The 20,207-nt window shown below is 41.0% G+C and overlaps 2 protein-coding genes across 5 annotated transcripts in view; both read left to right on the top strand.

The window, feature by feature from the left end:
- LOC134207616 (uncharacterized) overlaps positions 1–20,207 on the top strand; it is a 238,131-nt gene that overhangs the window by 127,920 nt on the left and 90,004 nt on the right. The window lies entirely within an intron of this gene.
- LOC134214344 (uncharacterized) lies at positions 1,651–3,184 on the top strand. The gene has a single exon (XM_062693743.1). The coding sequence runs from the start codon at positions 1,896–1,898 to the stop codon at positions 3,159–3,161; it is 1,266 nt and encodes a 421-aa protein (XP_062549727.1). The 5' UTR covers positions 1,651–1,895; the 3' UTR covers positions 3,162–3,184.

Genomic DNA, 20,207 nt, shown 5'->3' with positions numbered 1-20,207 from the left:
ACTTTTCCGGCTCGTTATGCCTTGCAGAAGCTTACGGCGACGATCGTCGTCGACGACGGTGTGGTGTGTAGACTAGCTGAAGACGAAGCGCGATGTTTGCGCAGCCTGTTGCGAAATCTGATAAGATCATAGGTCGGTCGGTTCTATAATTTTGATTAATTTTCCGTGAAAAATTAACAATGGATCGTTTCATGCTTTCAGGTGAGAGTTAATTGGCAAGACAAGACTCACTCCGGTATGGTTTGAACTAAATTTAAACGAGGTGAAATGCGGAAAAAGGCAGCCGAACCAAAAGATTGGTTCAACTGATTTGTAATCGGTTATGTATGATGGAATCGATTTCGAGGGGTTTTCTCCATCTTCATTTATGGTCTTCTCGTTGTTATTCGTTTCATTTAGACGAAATGTTGCAAATTCAGATGCAGTCCGGTTGGCTAGTTTCGCAATTTGAATTATGAGAAATGCAAACAACTCCACACTGAGTAAAGCATAAAATGTTTTAGTTTTTGGAACTTTAAAACACTTATTCCGAAGAAAGTCACATATCTTCAGCTTCCTGCTTTCATGGCATTATTGCTAACCCAAGTTTCAACGTGTGCATTTCCTGCTGATCTTATTGACAATGTTGCAAGTTTTTGCATTGAAATGCTATTTGAAACATCTAATCAGCAACTCCTCTACCCCACCGTGGCTTTGAAATCCGTCAGAGATGATTGATGAAAAATACCACAATCAACCACATCAAGCCGGGAGTGCAATCGAGGAAAGCCAGAAAAACTGGCCTCCTTTCAAAAGCGGAACCTTGAAAGTGTCGTCGCTCCAAGAAAACGAAGAAGATATAATCATCGACGACGACCACGAGGGAAACCAGAAGAACAACCTTCCTTCAGCGCCTTAATTGGCTTTTCTAGTCGGTCGGGGAGCTCGGGCTGAAAATGACTTTCTACTTGGCTTTGCTCTGCTCCTCGCTGATGGGGGCAACCACCACCGATTCGTGTGCTGTTGAGGCTCTGGCTGTCATGGTCGCAATGCAATCTGTTGTCGTAAATGCAGATCAAGTTTGGAGTGGCGTCCGAACTGAAACTTGGTTCGCTCCATCGGAAAAAGCTGTACATGCTTGTATTTTGTATCTGGTTTGAAGACAAGACGGTTCCATGAGCAACAAAACAACTTGATCCGTGTAGTCGAAATTGATTGTCAATGTGCAAAATATGAAGTTGATATTAATTTTTGTATTTTTTCCTATCCATTGATAGAGTTATAAGCGCTCCTGCCTCTCAAACGCTGACTTGTTCTACTTTATTCACAGTAGCTAGTGAAACATCAGACTTCTAGATAGTACAAAAGTCGAGGCAGACCCCTTTCAACCGACAAAAATATGAACTCCCCCTAAAAAATTTGGAAATCGTCAAAAAAGAAATCAGTATATAAGCAAAGTCCATCATCATCATCAATAAAAGATATAAAAATATAAATATATAAACTAGCACTTTTTAAAGCAAAAATTGCAATTAAAAAAGAAGAATTTTCCATGAGGAAACCAAAATTTCTCATTGAAAAAAATATAAAATTTCCGTAAATAAATCAATATTAGCAATAAATAACTACAAAAATTTTCACAAAATATAAATGTTTTTCCACAAAAAAAATTTAAAAAAATCGCGAACAATCAATAAAGAACAAACAGTCCGAGTTCTGCCCCGGTCGAGTATAGACGCTTACTGGCAATTAATTAAACCAACTACCGCGATCGCGAAAGTATCATATTACCCCCGACCGAGACCGTGAAAGTGTTGAATCACCAATTACTAGTGCCGTCGACCGAAGCGTAAACAACATACATAGGACTCTGAACTTGAATAAACCCTGCGCCACCGGCGACACCAACTTGCCGGATGAGTGCATCCAATTTCCCCCGACTGGGGGAAACCTCTGGGGGAAACCCCAGAGAAATGATAATGGTGATGGAAAGGATGGAAGAGGATAAAAATTTCCACGGAGTGTCCCCGATACTTGTGGAAAAAACAATCCAAAGTTACTGTGGAAGCGGAACCAGCGCAAAGAAAACGAAGGATGGAAAAATTCTAGTGACGGTGAGGAACGAACACCAGGCAAAAAACCTGGCTAAAATTGAAAAATTGTGTGACGAAATTACCGTCAAAGTGTACGAGCACAAAACTTTAAATTCGAGCAAAGTAGTGATAGTCTGCCGAGACTTGAAGGAAGTGAGTGACGACGAGCTTCTGGAAAACCTATCCTCCCAAAGAGTTACGGATGTCAAACAGTTGATGAAAATGCGCGACAATGTTAAAACTCCGATGGGAGTTTTCGTTCTTACGCTTGAAGGAAAAACACCCCCCAAAGAAGTTAAAATTGGATACACTGTGCTGGAAACAAGACCATGGTATCCAAATCCGATGCGTTGCTTTAAGTGCCTAAAGTTTGGCCACATTGGAAGAAACTGTTCAAGTGAGAAAAAGTGCGGGAAATGTGGAAATAACTATCATGAAGAATGTGAAAACCGAGAAAAGTGTTTAAATTGTGGAAACGAGCACGGAGCGTTCTTTAATGGATGCCCCGTCTTAAAAAGAGAAAAGGAAATAATAAAAATCAAAGTGGATAAAAACTTGTCTTTTTGGGAAGCCAGAAAAATGATAGAAGATCAAAGCTCGAATACTTACGCCGACCAAGTGAAACTACTAAACGAAGAAAAGAAAACCCTTGAAGAAAAGATCAGAGCTGACATCAAAAATCAGTTCGAAGTGAAGCTGAAGGAATACAAAGAAGAAATCAAAAAAGTCACAAATGAAAACGAGAAAAAGATGGAATCCATGGAGGAAAAATACAAAGCACTGAACCACAAATTTGAACATCTGGTATCAGTCTACAAAGAGGAGAAAACAAGAAGAAAAGCAGCCGAGAACGAACTTGAAAGTCTGAAAAAAGACAACAATAAACTACAAGCAACATTAAATTTGTACGCACCCTCCCATAGCGGACAGAAGAACCCAACTAAGCACACAAGAAGTCAAGAGAAGCAGCCAAGTTCTCCTCCAAGGAAAAAAGGAAACAAAATGAAAGCAGTTACCGAAGAAGTAGGATATATTTCCACAGACCCAGAAAATAACTCAGATGACGGAAACGAGAAAATGAAATCCTAGAAAATAATAGCAAAACCAAAAAGCATTACAAAATAGCACAAACAACACAAGACCACTCAAGTACAATCAACAGTGAACATCATATAATTTCATGGAATGTAAGAGGCTTAAGAGGAAGAAGGCCTGACCTCAACATCCTTGCAAGCACTTACAATACATTAGCTATTTGCCTTCAAGAAACTATGTGCCAAAATGACAACCAATCAGAAATCAGAGGATATTCAATATACCATCGTCCAAGAACAAATGGAGCAAGAGCAGCAGGCGGTGTAATAATCGCAGTAAAAAACGACATCGATAGTCAAATCATAGATATTGATACAGATCTAGAAGCAATTGCAGTTAACATCGGAGCACCACTGAACGCAAACTTACTAAACGTATACCTCCCTCCGGGGGAACAGATCTCAAAAGAGGATATTATGGCTTTAATAGAACAAATTCCTGAACCTTTCATCCTGGTAGGTGACATAAATGCCCATCATCCCTTATGGGGATCGGAAAATATCAGCACTAGAGGTACAACAATAGAATCAATAATAAACGAAAAGAACCTGGTAGTTCTGAACAACGGTGAGAAAACCTACATAAACAGCGGCACAGGAATCGGATCTTGCATCGACATTTGCCTCTGCTCTAATCAACTAGCGGGAATATTGGAACTTACCGTCTGTGAGGATTCACACGGAAGTGATCATATTCCACTAATTATGTCGACACCGTCAAAATCGCCAGCAAGTGATCGTATTCCAAGATGGAAAATAGAAGATGCGGATTGGGAAAAATTCCAAAATAACATTAATATTGAGACGAAAAATGATGTCATCGATCAAGTAGAAGAAATAACTAAACAAATAATAATAGCAGCAGAACAATCAATTCCAAAAACTAAACCAACAACTGCTGGAAAACGTGTGCCATGGTGGAGCAAAGAAGTAGCCAAAGCTGTAAAAACTAGAAGAAAAGCTCTACGTAAACTTAAAAATAACAAGAACAAACCTCCAAGCCCGCAACTAATATACGAATATCAAGACGCCAATGACAGAGCACAAAAAATCATCACAGAAGCAAAAACTAGCTCTTGGAAAGAATTCGTCAGCAAATTCAACGTTCATACTCCGGCCAAAGAGATGTGGAGCAATTTTAGGAAAATTCAGGGAAAATATAAATCATCAGCTATCAGAGAAATCAACTTTAACGGCCAACGCATGAACACAAACATTGAAATAGCAAACAGCCTAGCCGACCACTTTGGAAAAATATCAAGCGATAAAGAGTACAATCAAAACTTTATACCATTGAAGAACAGGATCGAGCAAACACCTCTCGAAATAAGAAATGAGGATACAGCAGAGTACAACGCACCATTCTCCAAAAACGAACTAGCAGAGGCAATGGAAGGATTAAAAGGGTCATCTCCTGGTCCAGACAACATACACTATGCCATGATCACTCATTTGCCAGTAGAATATAAGAACCTCTTGCTGAAAACATACAACTGGTTGTGGAATGAATCCATGTATCCAGTTAGTTGGACCAAATCATTCGTAGTACCTATTTACAAAGGAAAAGGGGAAAGAAACAACCCTGGAAACTATAGACCTATTTACCTAAACAGTTGGCTTGGAAAGATCATGGAAAGAATGATCAACAACAGGCTAATGTTCATCTTAGAAGAAAAAAATCTAATCAATCAACGCCAGTATGCCTTTAGGAAAGGTAGATCTACTACCGATTATCTGGGCCATTTTGACAACATCGTGAGAGAAGCAATGCATAAAAACGGCAAACACAAGCAGTTTTTCTGGATATTAAAAAAGCCTACGACACAACCTGGCGCAGATTAGTTCTGAATAGAATAAGCGAATGGAAAATAGGAGGAAACCTCATCAAATATCTTCAACAAATGCTGATGAAAAGGAGCTTCAAAGTTAAGGTAAACGGCACATACTCCCGCGACACGCTAATGGAAAATGGTTTGTGTCAAGGATCAGTTATAAGCGTGACCCTGTTCTTGATAGCTATAGACACCATATGCTCAGACCTACCACCAAACGTCCAAGTCTTACTTTATGCAGATGACGTAGCTTTGATCTCCAGCGACAGTAACCAGAAGAAAATAGCTAAAAACCTGCAACTTGCTTTGAAAAAATTGAAGCTTGGGAAACCCACACTGGATTCAAGATCTCAGCCGAAAAATGTGCAACCGTAGTATTCAAAAAGCGAGATCAAAAAAACAAGCCAACGTAAACCTTAAAATTAACAACGACATAATACCGTACAAGCTCAGTCATAAATGTCTTGGAGTAACACTAGACCAACACCTAACATTCAAAATACACATCGAAGAAATAAAGGCAGCATGCCAGCAAAGAATACAGTTTTTACGTTGCACAACCACCAAACAATGAGGTGCAGACCGGCAAACTTTATCAAAAATATACAAATCAGCTGTACTAGAGAAAATGCTGTACGGCGCGCCAATCATCTCTTCAACCTGTGAATCTACAATGAAGCAGCTAGAGAGCATACATAACCAAGGACTGCGAATAATAACAGGAGCTTTTCAAACCAGCCCAATAGAAAGCCTACAAGCCGAATCGGGTATACCAAGTCTTAGAAGTTTCTTCAGTCAAAGACTCGCTATCTTCGCAACAAAGCAAACAAACAATAAACAGGCTTTAACAAATAGTGCAACAGACGAAGAGAATAACAACAGCTCAGGAGAATTGTGGGCCCAAGGTCCAGCATCAGAGCCAAACAATATCAGAACAAGAAGCAAGAATATTATCGAAAATATTGGAATTCCTCTACCGCCAAGCAAATCCCTAAATATACCAAAAACTCCGCCATGGATAAGAAAAGACATTCTAATAGACAAAACAATGATGTCCGCTAGTAGAAACGGGAAAAACCCAAATGAACTTAAAAAACTGTTTGCTGAAAGAATCCACACCAAATATAAGTTCTGCAAGCTGATATACACGGACGGATCAAAAACGACTCTAAAACGGGATACAGCATAGTAACCGACGAAGGAATCATACGCAAGCGAACCCATAGTCTACTCAGTATTTATAGTGTGGAGAGCCTTGCAATAATAGAGGCCCTAAACTGGATTTCAAACCAGGAAAGAGTAGGCGCATATATTATTTGCACCGATTCTTTAAGTGTTGTCACATCACTAGAAAAGAAGAAAATCAGAACCAGCTTGAAAGACGAGATAGTTCATCTGTACACCAACATAGGGAAGAAAGGTACATCGGTAACATTCATGTGGGTCCCTAGTCACATAGGCATCCCAGGAAATGAGAAAGCGGACAAAGAAGCAAAGAGTGCGCTAGAGATGAGCACAATTACGCGGAAAACAGTTGATCACCGCGAAATAAAAACCATCATTAAAAATAGTATGACTAAAAAATCCGAATGGAATTCAACACCCCACAACAAACTTAGAGAGATAAAAAACACTACCAAACCATTCAAAGAGGCGCTAACAGGAAATCGCAAAGAAGATGTCATACTCAGCAGACTACGAATAGGCCACACCCGGCTAACACATGCATACTTACTGGAAAAGGAAGACCCACCAAAGTGCGTAAAATGTAACCACCCACTCACCATTAAACACATTATCGTTCAGTGCCCTGGATACGACGACGCAAGAAAGAAAATCGGACTCCAACCAAACATGAGGGAAGCATTAGCCGACGACAACAGTCAAGCAAAAAGAGTACTGGAGTTCTTTAAAGAAATATCGCTGATCGACGCGATTTGACCCCAAAGCGAAACCTTGAAGAAGAAGATGGAAACACCTTGATGAAGATGAAATCGCTGCAATAACTCTCAAGGAGAAAACGAACGATGTCATACAACGTAGTAATTTAAGCAGTGTCAATAAACTCTGTAAACTCTTGACAGACTCGAATAAAATTTTAAAGAGTCTCTAAAAAAAAAAAAAAAAAAAAAAAAAAATAAAGAACAAAAAAATATGAAAAATTCCGTAAAGAAAAATTAAAAACCAATAGAACTGAGCGTGTTTCCCATACATGTTTAGTTTAGTTTATGAATCCTGTACACCTCCGGTGGTACGAAGGGCCGACTTGAAAGATCTCCATCCTGAGCGTTGCCCAGCTATCGCTTTAACCTGTTGCCAGGTTAGATTTCGGTCGACTTCTTTTATTTCTTTATTGAGGCTTCGCCGCCAAGAGCCTCTGGGTCTGCCTCTGCTGCGATGTCCCGCTGGGTTCCAGTCTAATGTTTGTTTACAGATTTCGTTACCGCCCCTACGTAGAGTGTGGCCGACCCAGTCCCACTTTCGATCCCGAATTTCTGTTGCTATCGGCCTCTGGTGACAACGACGATGGAGCTCGTTGTTTGAGATCCAGTTGTGAGGCCACCAGGCCCGAATTATATACCGCAGGCATCTGCTGATGAACACCTGCAGCCGTTGAGTGTTCTCCACTGATACACACCATGTTTCGCTAGCGTATAACAGCACAGATTTCACGTTAGAGTTGAAAATTCGTATTTTGGTGTGTTCATTTATCTGCCTGTTTTCCAGATATTTCCTAAACTTGCAAAGGCAGCCCTCGCTTTCTTGATCCGTGTGCCTATGTCGATCTTGGTACCGCCATCTGACGCCATTTGGCTACCAAGATATTGGAAGCTTTCAACGTTCACCACTGATTGCTCCGCTACTGTGAAATTGGAAGGGGTCACCGTGTTTACATCCAAAGATTCGGTTTTGTTGACGTTGATGACTAAGTCTGCCGAAGAAGAGTGCTCGGCAAGGTCGTTGAGCTTACTCTGCATATCAGAGTGCCGTTAAGCAAGGAGTGCTACGTCATCAGCCAATGCGAAGTCGTTTAGGTGCTCCATGGTTATAGGCTGCCATAACAGCCCGCGGTTTGGTTCACGACCAATCGCACCTACCAGAATCTCGTCGATTACTATACGGAACGGGGATAGAATACATCCTGGCCTCACACCAGCTACGACCTGGATAGGGTCGGACAAGACCCCATTGTGCAGCATTCTACACGAGAAGGCCTCATACTGTGCCTCGATGAGGCCGATGGTTTTCTCAGGCACGTCTCAGGGCGCCCCACATATTTTCGTGATTGAGACGATCGAAAGCTTTTCGTAGTCAATGAATACCAAGTAAAGGGACTCTTGGAATTCGTTGACCTGCTCCAGTATGATGCGGAGCGTGACAATAGGTCCACACAGGATTTTCCGGCACGAAATCCGGCCAGCTGCCGCCGGAGAGTCGCATCGATCTTCTCCTGAATCCGGGCTTGGATAATTGTGCATAGAACTTTGGGAACCGTACACAGCAACATAATGCCTTGTCAGTTATTGCAGACAGTCAGGAAACGCTTTTTGGACACCTTCACTAAGATACCTTGCATCCAGTCGACCGGGAAAGTTGTGGTGTCCCAGATACGAATATAACGAAATAAATGACGTAGTAGTTGAGCGGATGTCATGGGTCAGCTTTGAGTACCTCGGCTGATATGCGGTCGATCCCTGGGGCTTTATTCGATTTCATGCTTTGACGCGTGTTATACGTCGGATCCTAGGCAGATCATGCCGAGGTGGTGATGGCCTGGCTGGCACTTGAAAAAGTTGTTCGAAGTGCTCGAACCAGCGTTTCAGCTGGTCAGTTGGGTCGATCAATAACTGATCATTATCGCCATTCTTTCACAGGCATCATTGCATTCATCTTCGCCCCGTTTAAGCGTCGTGAGATATCGTAGAGGAGGCGAATGTCCCCGGTTGCTGCGGCTCTCTCTCCTTCGTCGGCCAGAGAGTCCACCCCTCGCTTGTCCCGTTGACATTGTTGACAGGCTACGACTTTGGCTTCTCTGGTTTTCGATCGCTCTATCGCGGCTTTGGCTTCTCTACGCTCCTCTTTCTTCCTCCAGTTCTCATCGGTGATCCATTGTTTTCACTGGGTGCGCAGTTCGCCCAGATTATTCTCGCTGGCAGCGATGAAGGTATTCTTAATGGCGGTCCATTGGTCTTCCACGCTGCCACCTTCCGGAATATCTGCAGCACGCGTCTCCAGTTCTTCAACGAAGGACCATTTCACCGTGGCATCTTCCAGTTGGCGTATGTTGAATCATCGTCCAACTTTTTCCCTTGTCGACGAATCCGCGCAATGCGCAGGCGTATTTCGCCGATGAGGAGGTGATGACCAGACGCGATATCGGCACTATGTTTATTCCATACATCAAGAAGGCTCCGTTTCCATTTTCGGCTGATGCAGATGTTGTCGATTTGATTTTCTGTCACTGTCACGGGAGACCCACGTGACCTTGTGAGATTTGGCGGCGTGCCCTAAACCTTTGCAAAGGCTCACCAAAGCGTTCCTCTAAAGTTTTCAACTCGGCCAACCGATGTACTGTGGTATTCCGCATTCTATGCGGAGCGTCTAGAATCATCCGGAGGAACTTATTCTGGACTCTCTGGAGTTTTAAGTGATGTGTTTTCGCGCAACTCTCCCAAACTGGCATACCGTATTCAATGACGGGAAGAATGATCTGTTTGTAGACAGCAAGTTTATTTTTCCGTGACAGGGTCGACTTTCGGTTGATTAGTGGATACAGAAGTTTCAATAGCAGATTGCATTTAGTAACCGTTTTATCGACCTGCTGTCTGAAGAGCAGCTTGCTGTCTAGTGTCAGGCCAAGGTAATCCGCCGTGTTGGCCCATTCCACTGATGTGCCGTTCAAAACGATTTTACAATATTCTTCTTCAATGGCATTACATCCCACACTGGGACATGGCCGCCTCACTTCCACAGTTATTAACTGCAAGGTTTCTAAGCCAAGTTACCATTTGTGCATTCGTATATCATGAGGCTAACACGATGATACTTTTATGCCCAGGAAATCGAGACAATTTCCAATCCGAAAATTGTCCAGACCGGCAGCAGGAATTGAACCCAGCCACCCTCGGCATGGTCTTGTTTTGTAGCCGCACATCTTACCGCACGGCTAAGGAGGGCCCCTAATCTACAGTCGGAATAAGTTACAATCTACAGCCAGAATAAGTCTGAGGGATTGTAAGTGGGGGAAGAGGATGGTCTAGGATCTCGCTGCGTTGATGCAGATCTTCCAGCTGGTGAAGTACTCTGTCAGGACATCCAGGCCTTGTTGGAGCTTCGATTTGAGAGCTCTGATCACTCTACCTTTGTAGATGATGGATGTGTCGTCTGCAAACAGAGACAGTATGCCGCCTCCTGGGAGTGCTGGCATATCGGAGGTGAACAGATTGAAAAGCAGGGGCCCGACGATGCTGCCCTGGGGGACGCCTGCGATAATGCGGTGCGCATCAGATGTAGCTCCGCCGATAGAGACCTGGAATGTCCTCGCCGACAGATAGTTTTTGATGATTTTCACTAAGAAGCTGGGAATGTTGCACCTATGAAGCTTGAACACCAGACCATCATGCCAGACGTTGTCGAAGGCTTTTTCAATGTCCAGTAGGCCCATTGCAGATGTTTTGGAAACAGACTTATTCCGACAGTTGATCGACCACATCGAAAACCAAATTGTTCCTCGAGTAAGATGTTGTTTTGTTCGGCAGATTCAAGTAGCCGATGGTAAATCGCTTTTTCAAATAGCTTAGATAACGCTGAGAGAAGGCTGATGGGTCGATAGCTTTGGGGGGCAGTTGGATCTTTCCCAGGTTTCCTGATAAGGATCACTTTGTCTGAATTCCAGTTGGAGGGAAAGTAGCTAAGCCGAAGACACTGATTGAAAATCACGGCAACATAGTTGAAAAACGACTCACTCATGTGCTCTAGGTTGAAGATTCTGTCGAAACTTCATGTTTTTCGACGTTTTGACATAGTTAAACAGCTTTCCAGCTGTTATTTCCAACTCCTCCGAGAAGTCGTTGGAAAGTTGATGAATATTGTCTGCAAGTTGACTAACAGCAGCTTCACGTGGACTGATAATGTTTTGTCCAAGACTGTGTGAGCTAACGAAGTGCCGGCCTATCTCAGCAGCCTTCTCATCAGGAGTTATCAGACGATCCATAGAGTAATTGTTGTCTAACGGGATCAGCGGTGGAATGGGATGAGATTTGGTTTTCAATTTTTTTGTCGATTTTCAGAACGGCTTAGCACAGACTGGGAGAGCGCTGGTCTTATTAGAAAAATCGTTATTTCTGAGGTCCACCATTCGTCTTAATAATTTTGGTGGGGTTTGGTCTACTTTAGGGTTTGGGCCACGCCTGTAGTAAAGCACATCGGATTAGGGCATTGCTTACCTGACAGACCACCGCTACATATTGATCTCTCGCCTGCGAGATCGCTTCCTCGATGGATTGCAGTTGCCGATCGATGTTCTCAGTCGTCGCGGGGTGTGCCTCATAATTGATGTTGTCATCCACGCACGATGATAGTTTCGTCGGGTGAGATGGTGTCGATGTACCGAAAATCCAACCTCCAGCATCACTGGGTAGTGGTCAGAGCTAAGTTCTTGATATACCACCGGCTGGGAAATGTTGTTGTCCATGTTGGTGAGGAAAATGTCCAGAATGGCATGAGCCCCAGATCGGCTTAACCGGGTTGGAGTATCCGGGCTCAAGATGGTGTAGAGTCCTTCATCCAGGTCTCGTTGAAGGATGTTTCCATTTTGGTTCAGTCCACAATTATGTGGAAGAGTGCCCTTACTTTCTGAAGGTCCGCCATTGTGACGGAGCCCTTTTCCTAGTGCGCCACATACAGCACATCGCGATGGCTGTTTCCATCGGCTCGCTCGATGGGGAACACCTTGATTGGTTTCAGTTTGCAATTCTTCGATGATTGCCTCCTTTGGTGGGTACTTGTTGGTTCGGCAAAACAGCATACTTGTTGTTTGCTAGTAGCCTAGCGTTTATCTCCGACGGATTTGGATCATCATGTCGTGGCCACTTGGTGCCACTTGGTTGCTCACCAGCCGATGCCATCGACTTGGAGTTTTCTTTGCGACCCATTTCAGCGACGCTGCAAGGATTATCCATAGAAACGTATTGTTTACCCGTGGTTCAATACCGTTGATTCAACGCAAATCGTTGACGCTAACGATAACAACCTTGTAAATCAACGCAACGCCGTTGACGTTAATTTATGCAAAAGTTAACGTTAACGGCGTTAATCGTTGATTAACGTTAACAACCCTGCTGTGGCTTCAGGTCGCAACTTTTGAGCTTAGCAAAGTCGTGGAATCCTCACAGCAAAGCCTTAAGCTGCTTCCGCCGGGGTGGTCATGAGAGTAGTACTCATACTTGTGGACCTCGAGGAAACTCCACGGCGGATTGATGATGGTCCTTGTTTGCCGGCATTACTTTTTCGCCCTCGCTGCAGAGCCGAAAAGTACATTTCAGCCCCTTCGCGATCAGTTGGCGAATTTTCAGGCGCAAATCAGGCGGTTTGCCCTTCAGAAAACACAGGTAGGCACTTCTCCGCTCTGGTTGTACCTGCGGCAGCTGCAGTTGCTGCGTCTTACGCTTCTTCGGTGGATTGCCGGCGTCGTCAAGTGGCAACGACAAGAACACATTGTTTGCCAGAATATTCTTGGAGGGGTTTCCCGCGCCTTCACATGTGGTGCATTTTGACAGCTCGTAAACACTGCGAACGAACGAGAAAAAAAATACACGAGCAAAAAGCACGTCCGTACACTGAACACAATCACCATCCTTATAGCAAATGTTTTGTCACCCAGGCTGTCTTCAGAAAGCATCCGCTTGTTTCCATATAACGAAAATGACTTTATGTTTCGCTTCCGTGTAACCGAAAGAAAATCATCTCAAGAAAAGATGACTACTATTTCGATTTGCAAAGTTTGTTCCTTTGTTTTTGAATAGCACGTCAACCTTAAGAACATCATCCCAAGCGTGAATGAAAATGATTCGAGCTTGCCCACAACGATCACCAGTCGCTTATTGTGTGATTTGCGGATGTCCATTTTATTGCTAGCGTGATAATGCGCCGTCACCATCTTGGAAGTAGGGAAACTGGGGTAATATACCCCAGGGCAAAAGGACTCTTTGACGTTTTTAAGGACATTTTCAGCAGATTTTCAGGGTTGTTTACAACAGCGCATGTAGTTCGGATCTCGAACTACGAATCTAGCAGTAAACGTTCATGAAAGCATGTCTGAAACACCTCCAAAAAAGCGAAAAGATCGTTTTGCCCCGGGGATGCATTTTACCCCAGTTTACCCTAATAGTGGAGCGGAGTGGACTCCATGATTTTTTTGTCAATTTAGTGCGGCTGAATATTTGTAATGTTAGAACATATAGTAGATCATACCGCGATGTTTTCGTATCGGATAACATGATTTTCAAGTTGTAAGTAAAGCTACGGTCGAAGATTTTTCCATTGATTAATTAAATAATCGTTTTTAGAACCGTGAAGATACGCAGCCAAGACCGCTTTTCTTGCGAAACATGCAAGAAACATTTGTTCCGGTTGTTCCTTCAGCACCACCTAAGCCGCTGCAATTTGTTCCTGATAGCTCGTGTACCACTCAGTGTTTAGCAGTGGCTCTTGGATCCGGATCCTTCTCCTCGATGATGGAACCAGAAACTGCAGGAGCTTGTCCTGGATTTTCCGAGTGTCATACTCTGGCGGCAGATCTGTCCGCCTTTGGATATTTGCTGCTGGCATAGCATCGAAGCAAACGCAGGAATCCGAACCTGCAGCAGCTAGTGGAAGATGTATACACGTCAATGTTTCCCAAATATTATGGTGTTAGATATATAAATGTTAATTCCTAAATAAAATTTCAAACAAATTTTCTCTCGAAATCTAAATATAATGCATTTATTGGATGGATATAGGGAAAACTGGGGTAATATGCACCCCCGGGGCAAAACATTTTTGAGTACATTTTCGGCAGTTTTTCGATAGTATTTACTACAGAGCATGTAGTTCGGATCTTGAATTACCAACTCAGTAGTAAACATTCTTGAAAATATTCCTGGAACCCCGCTAAAAAGGCCAAAAGGTCGTTTTGCCCCGGGGGTGCATATTACCCCAGTTTACTCTACCATTCAGCAAATCATTTAGCCGGATGAATTTCATTCAGATGAGTGTCATCCGATACCGCGAACAACCGAATGCAAATCTTCTGGAAATGGGATGACAATCGTTAAAGGGCAGTAACAACACACTTGTCAGTTATTCTTGGGAGGAAGTTTTAGTCCAGTTTACGCGCTGTAACGCCGTTGTCACAAACTGGAATGTAACAGAAATGACGGGTCTTTCCAGAGAAAATGAAGCGGTGGGCAAGAAAGCCCGTGCCGTAACATACATCATTCTGATGTCCGTGTTGGGAATGCACGAACGGGATTGATTGGTTCGGATATTTTTACTAGGTATGACTAAAAGTGACTTTGTCTATAGTTTCCGAGTCTATGCATAGGGAATCTATTCCATTATTAATAACATGCTCCTATATTAATAACATTCGCAAAACAGGCAGTTTAGGCTCAATTTGGGTCGTGTTTTGTTCTTATCCGGCATGCTCACTGCTTTGAGAAACAAAACAGTTTGCGCACCAAATCTTTGTATTCTAATGGTATTGATTTGGGTACATGGTATGAATTCAAAGAGCAGTTTTCCTGTTGAAAGCGTTTTGGAAATCTTTTCGGATCTTTCGGAGGAGTTGCGATTTCCGAACAAGATTGAATGAATTCCAGTGCTAGTTACCAGCAATTTGGTTCTATGCTTTTCTGGAGATTTAATCAAGTTCTTCTAAGGCAACTTGGATTGTTCACTAAAGGAATGACAAACGTCTTGTCGATTAGGAAGTGAAAACTGAACTGTACTGTACTGTATTTTCCAAAGGAGCGCTTAAGCTATATATACATAATCTTTGGGAAATCGACCTATACATATTAATTAGTGTTCATATCATCATTACCTATACCTTTAACCAATTCTAACTGGTATTCTAAATTCTTACTGCGTGAAATTCTAATACAGATGGCACTCTTATAATTTAGGTGCTGACCTCTAAAAGCCCATAGCTAAAGGACCTGCAATTCTTATTAGAAGAGTCTCAAATTGCATCCAACATGGAATGCAATTTCTAATCGTCGCGACACCTATCGTGCAAATACTTATGAGTGGTGCCATCTGTTATCCTAAAGGATACAAGTTTTAATGCAAGAGGCAATCTTGCAAACGAATGAATGGAAAATTCCTATCGTGAGTATGTTTATTCTATCCATATGAACAACGCTCGAGAAGCGATCATATCTAAAGTAAACATTCGAAATCGGTTTCCTATCTAGAATTTGCTCTTCCTGGGAGGTAAACTATCTAGAATAAACATATGCTAAAGGAAACATTTATGGTTTGAAAACTAAACATAGATTTATTATCTGGTCTATGCCTGGCATATGGTTCTGATGATACGAACATTGGGTTGGTTCAACTTAACATGAAATTTGAATAAAAATGTTCTAACTATTTTCAACATTTCCTATATTATAAATCTCCAACATTCATCAAAGGATAAAGGCGCTATTAGCGTTCAAAACCCTAAATGATTTGATACCCAGCTCGCTCGGGTAAGTTCAACGTCCAAAAATAAATGTGGTATATTGTGAGCAAACAAATGTAGTTTGGCTGCGAAAGTGCGTTCGGATCATTTTGTAAAGGCGAGAAAACCGAACAAGGATCGCAAAACCCGCCAACCCAAGCCCATAAAACAACCGGAACAAATGCCAATCGAAGGTAACGGACCAACAACCGTCCGAGTCTTTGATAAAAGTTTTATTGTTTGTTGAGCGTACATACTACATATAGCTTCACTATGGCATATTACTTTGTAAACGAGAAAGGCAAAAAGGAATCCGTTCATCTTATGTAACAGGCGTAATAATGTATCTACAGTCGACTTTCTACATCTCGATGTTCTATATCTCGATATCTCTCCCTATGTCGATGGTTTTCTCGGTCCCTCCAATCTACATACATTTGGGCATTCTACATCTCGATTAGCTCCATATCTCTATATTTTTTTTTCATTTTCATTTTCATTTATTTTTTCGGGCAGGGGGAAAAGCCAAGATGGAAGCATTTCAATTCAATATTATGCTTCAATCCCAGGCATAAAAACCCCTTTCAAAACAATTTTACAATATTTGATTTACAATATAATATTACTTAAATCTAAGTATTCTCTCTTGGCTAATCCGTTATGATTTAACAGTTAAGGTTTGATAGACCTCATGCAGTCTGATAACTGATGGGGAGGTCATTTTTCGTTAATTTGTTGTGCATATGAGAGCAATTAGCTTATTCAACGAAACTTATATACTATTACAAAATATATTCAAAAACAAATCTCTTCAGTGCTTTTTTAAATGCAATAATCGAAATAATGTTTTTCAAACTCATTGGCAGGTTATTGAAGTTGATAGTTGCGGGATAAATGCAACCGTTTCTTATATAATTTGTTCTGGGTGTAATTAATCTAATGTTGGCATTGTTACGGGTATTAAAACGATTCAATTCATTTATTGTCTGGAGATTGAAATTATGTTTTATCAAATTGTTTTTAACTTTGAAGACAAACAAAGCTGATTCGTAATATTTGATTTGATTAAGATTCATAATATTGTTACGGCTGTATAATTCAACGGTTCTCACGTTAGGATTTAAATATTCTTCCCAGAAAATAGTTCTCATGAATTTATTTAACGTTACTGTGATTTTACTTAATACGTAACCAGGTGCATTTTGCCATATAATGTTCAAATAACATAATTGTGAATTGACATGGGCATAAAATAGATTCTTTTTTTCTTTAACAGGTAACATATAACTACTCAGTCGAAGAATGCCAAGGAATTTTGTGAGTTTCTTATGAATTCGGTCTATGTGCAAGTTCCACTTCAGGTTTTGTTCGATTATCAATCCTAAGTAAGATAGGGAAGCAACCCTTTCTAATATCTCTTCTCCTAGCCGCAGTTCATAGTTATCAACAATTGAGAGTTTATTACTAGTAATTCTCGGGTACTTATTCAAAAGGACGTATGTGATTTTGTAAACAAAGATTCAAACGTCGATTTGTTCAATCTGATGGCACTCCCACGCAAAACAACACATCCAACAGGTAGCCGAAGGCTTCTCCTACCTGTCTGTGGTGTTGGTTCGCGTGGGAGCGCTATCAGATTGGACATATCGACGTTTGAATCTTTGTTTACAAAATCACATACGTCCTTTTGAATAAGTACCCGAGAAATATGATGAATTTCGTTTTAGATGCATTCACCGTCAACCCGTTATCATAAAACCATCGATGTATTATATTGAGATCATGTTGCATATCTTGATGCAACGCTTCTTCATTTTCAGAGTTATAAGATAAGGCTGCATCGTCGGCATATAATTGTAGTATTCCTTTTAAAGGTAGATCAAACATGTCATTGATAAACACATTGAACAGTAATGGACCTAATGTTGAGCCCTGCGGCACTCTAAAATCAACATTGATTTCCGAACTAGTGTGGTTGTTTAGAGTCACATTTTGCTGTCTATTACTAAGATACGACTCAATGAGCAATAATGCTCTATTTCTTATCCCATAGTTTTGTAGTTTTTTTAGCAGTATAGTATGGGGAACACAATCAAAAGCTTTAGACACATCGATGAATATCGCAGAACACAATTTTCGCTGATCTAAGTGCAGTTGAATTTGATTCACTAAGTTTACAGTCGCTCCTAAAGTATTTGAGTTTTCTTGGAATCCGAATTGGTTTTTATTGATTACTTTGTGTCGTGCAAAGAAACTGTGCAGCCTTTGATGAATTAGTTTTTCGAAAGGCTTGGACAAAGTAGGTAAAATAGAAATTGGCCTATAGTTTCCTACGTGCGTTTTCTGTCCACTTTTAAAGATAGGAACTACTTTAGCTGTTTTCAAGCAATTAGGAAAAATACCATTGTCTATTGATTGATTAATTATGCATGTTAGTTTAGGAATAATAAGAGCAGAGTTGTTTTTGATAATTTTGGATGGAATACCATCTATTCCTGATGCGTTTGAGTTACTGAGCTCACGAATGTAATTACCAATTTCATTAGACGAGGCTGGTAATACAACAATAGAATTTTGAACTGATCTATTGAGCGTATAGTTCTGCGTTTCATTATTGAACATATGTCTTAGATTATTCGACAAATCAGTTGGTATACTACAAAAATAGCGATTGAATTCATTGCATATTGCTATTTTATCATACAATATTTTTCATTAATTATAATTTTTGATATACTCGTCCGGTTAGCATTGGTGTTTCTCCGAAAACAATTTCATTCAATATGCTCCAGACCTTTCTTATGTTTTTACGGTTCTGCGTTAATTGGTTATGATAATAACTTTTTTGTTTATTTCTTATTAGCCGAGTCACGTAATTTTTCTGTCTTTTGGAATTCTGTTTTATTACATTGTTTCCTGGCCATTAAAGTGGGGCGTCATGGTCATTTTTCAAATCAATGATTTTTCGAACAACTGTGCAGAATTTGGGACCGATTGGTTGCTTCCTCGCTTTCCGCATCGCGTTTGAAGTTTGTATGGAAATTAGTATGGGAGAACGTATATTTTTGCATTTCTACTACTAGAGGTTTCAGTTCATCGTAAACTAAGTGGCACATTGCGTTAAAGTATAACCCAAAGGATGCCGAAAAACTTTGCTGAAGAAGGCACGTTGCTGGAACGTCCACGAAAAAAGTTATAACGCTTCGATGATTGAGTGTTCAAACCATATGCAAAAAATCGTTTATTCTGCCAGCACTGCCGAACTACGTAGACAAATAGTTTAACTGAGTGTTATTTCAAAATAATTGATCTTATAGGGCTTTAGAGCTAATGGGAGCTATCCGGAATCATTTAACAAAGAAAAAAATCCGATAAGAAGGAAGATGGGTTTTACCCTTCGATATCCATAGGTCGTCCGGTAGTGCTGGCAGAAACATTGATTTCTTGCATATGGTTTGAACAATTAATTTTCGAAACGTAATAACATTTTTTGTAGACCTTCCAGCTACGTACCTCCTTCGGCAAAGTTTTTCGGCATCTTCCAGACTACATGCTAACGTATTGAGTCACGTGATTGATGATAAATTGAAGCCGCTAATAGCAAAAATATAAAAAAGTACGTTTTCCCATACTTATCTGCATGTAAATTTAAAACGCGATGCGGCATGCGAGGTTGCAACCAATCGAGCCCATATTTTGCACAGTGGATTGAGGTCCCAAAACGATTCAGAAAAACCTTGATCTCACTTGATCGGACGAAGTTTGAGTTTTCCATACAACTGCGCCCCACTCTACTGGCCATTGAACTACTCTTTGATACAATTGATCTTTGTACTGTATTTCTCTTATAACAGTGTCATCAATCCACGGTTGTTTAGCACGATATCTGCTACGAGAGCGAACTTGATACGATTTTTTTCCATGATATCGGTTATCATTTGAATTAAAGTGTTGAAACATACAGCTGATTCTATCTGTTGTTTTAGGTCTGTTGAAATATTTCCATAATTATACTTCCTAGTATTGCAAATCATGTTATTGTTCAATGAGTAGCATTGTGAATTAAAACTTAACAATATTGACTTGTGATCCGCGAAGCTAATATTATCTAAGCATACGGCAAATGTTTGCGAATATAGGTTGGTAAATGCATGGTCTATTATTGTTTTCGATGATTCGGTTACACGTGTGACATAATCATTGTCAATTTTATTCAGAAAGGTGAACCCATTTGAATCCACCATCGATACATAGTTTTTTGAGATCGACGAGAGAAGATTAATGTTAAAATCACCAACACATAGCAATTTCACTGTTCCTTCCAATATCGAGTCTAAATAGTCAATACTGTCTTTTAAACTAGCATGGGGAGGCCTATAGACTACTGCGACATTTACGCATGGCTCTCTCAGCGCTACAATAATAGTGCTACCCTCTAGAAACTCCTCGTTTTTCATCACATCGTAGTTTATTGATTGATGAATAAACATACAGGCAC

The sequence above is a fragment of the Armigeres subalbatus genome, chromosome 1 (genome assembly GCF_024139115.2).
Source record: "Armigeres subalbatus isolate Guangzhou_Male chromosome 1, GZ_Asu_2, whole genome shotgun sequence".
Taxonomy (NCBI): Eukaryota; Metazoa; Arthropoda; class Insecta; order Diptera; family Culicidae; genus Armigeres; species Armigeres subalbatus.
This window is presented reverse-complemented; position numbering and strand designations above follow the sequence as displayed.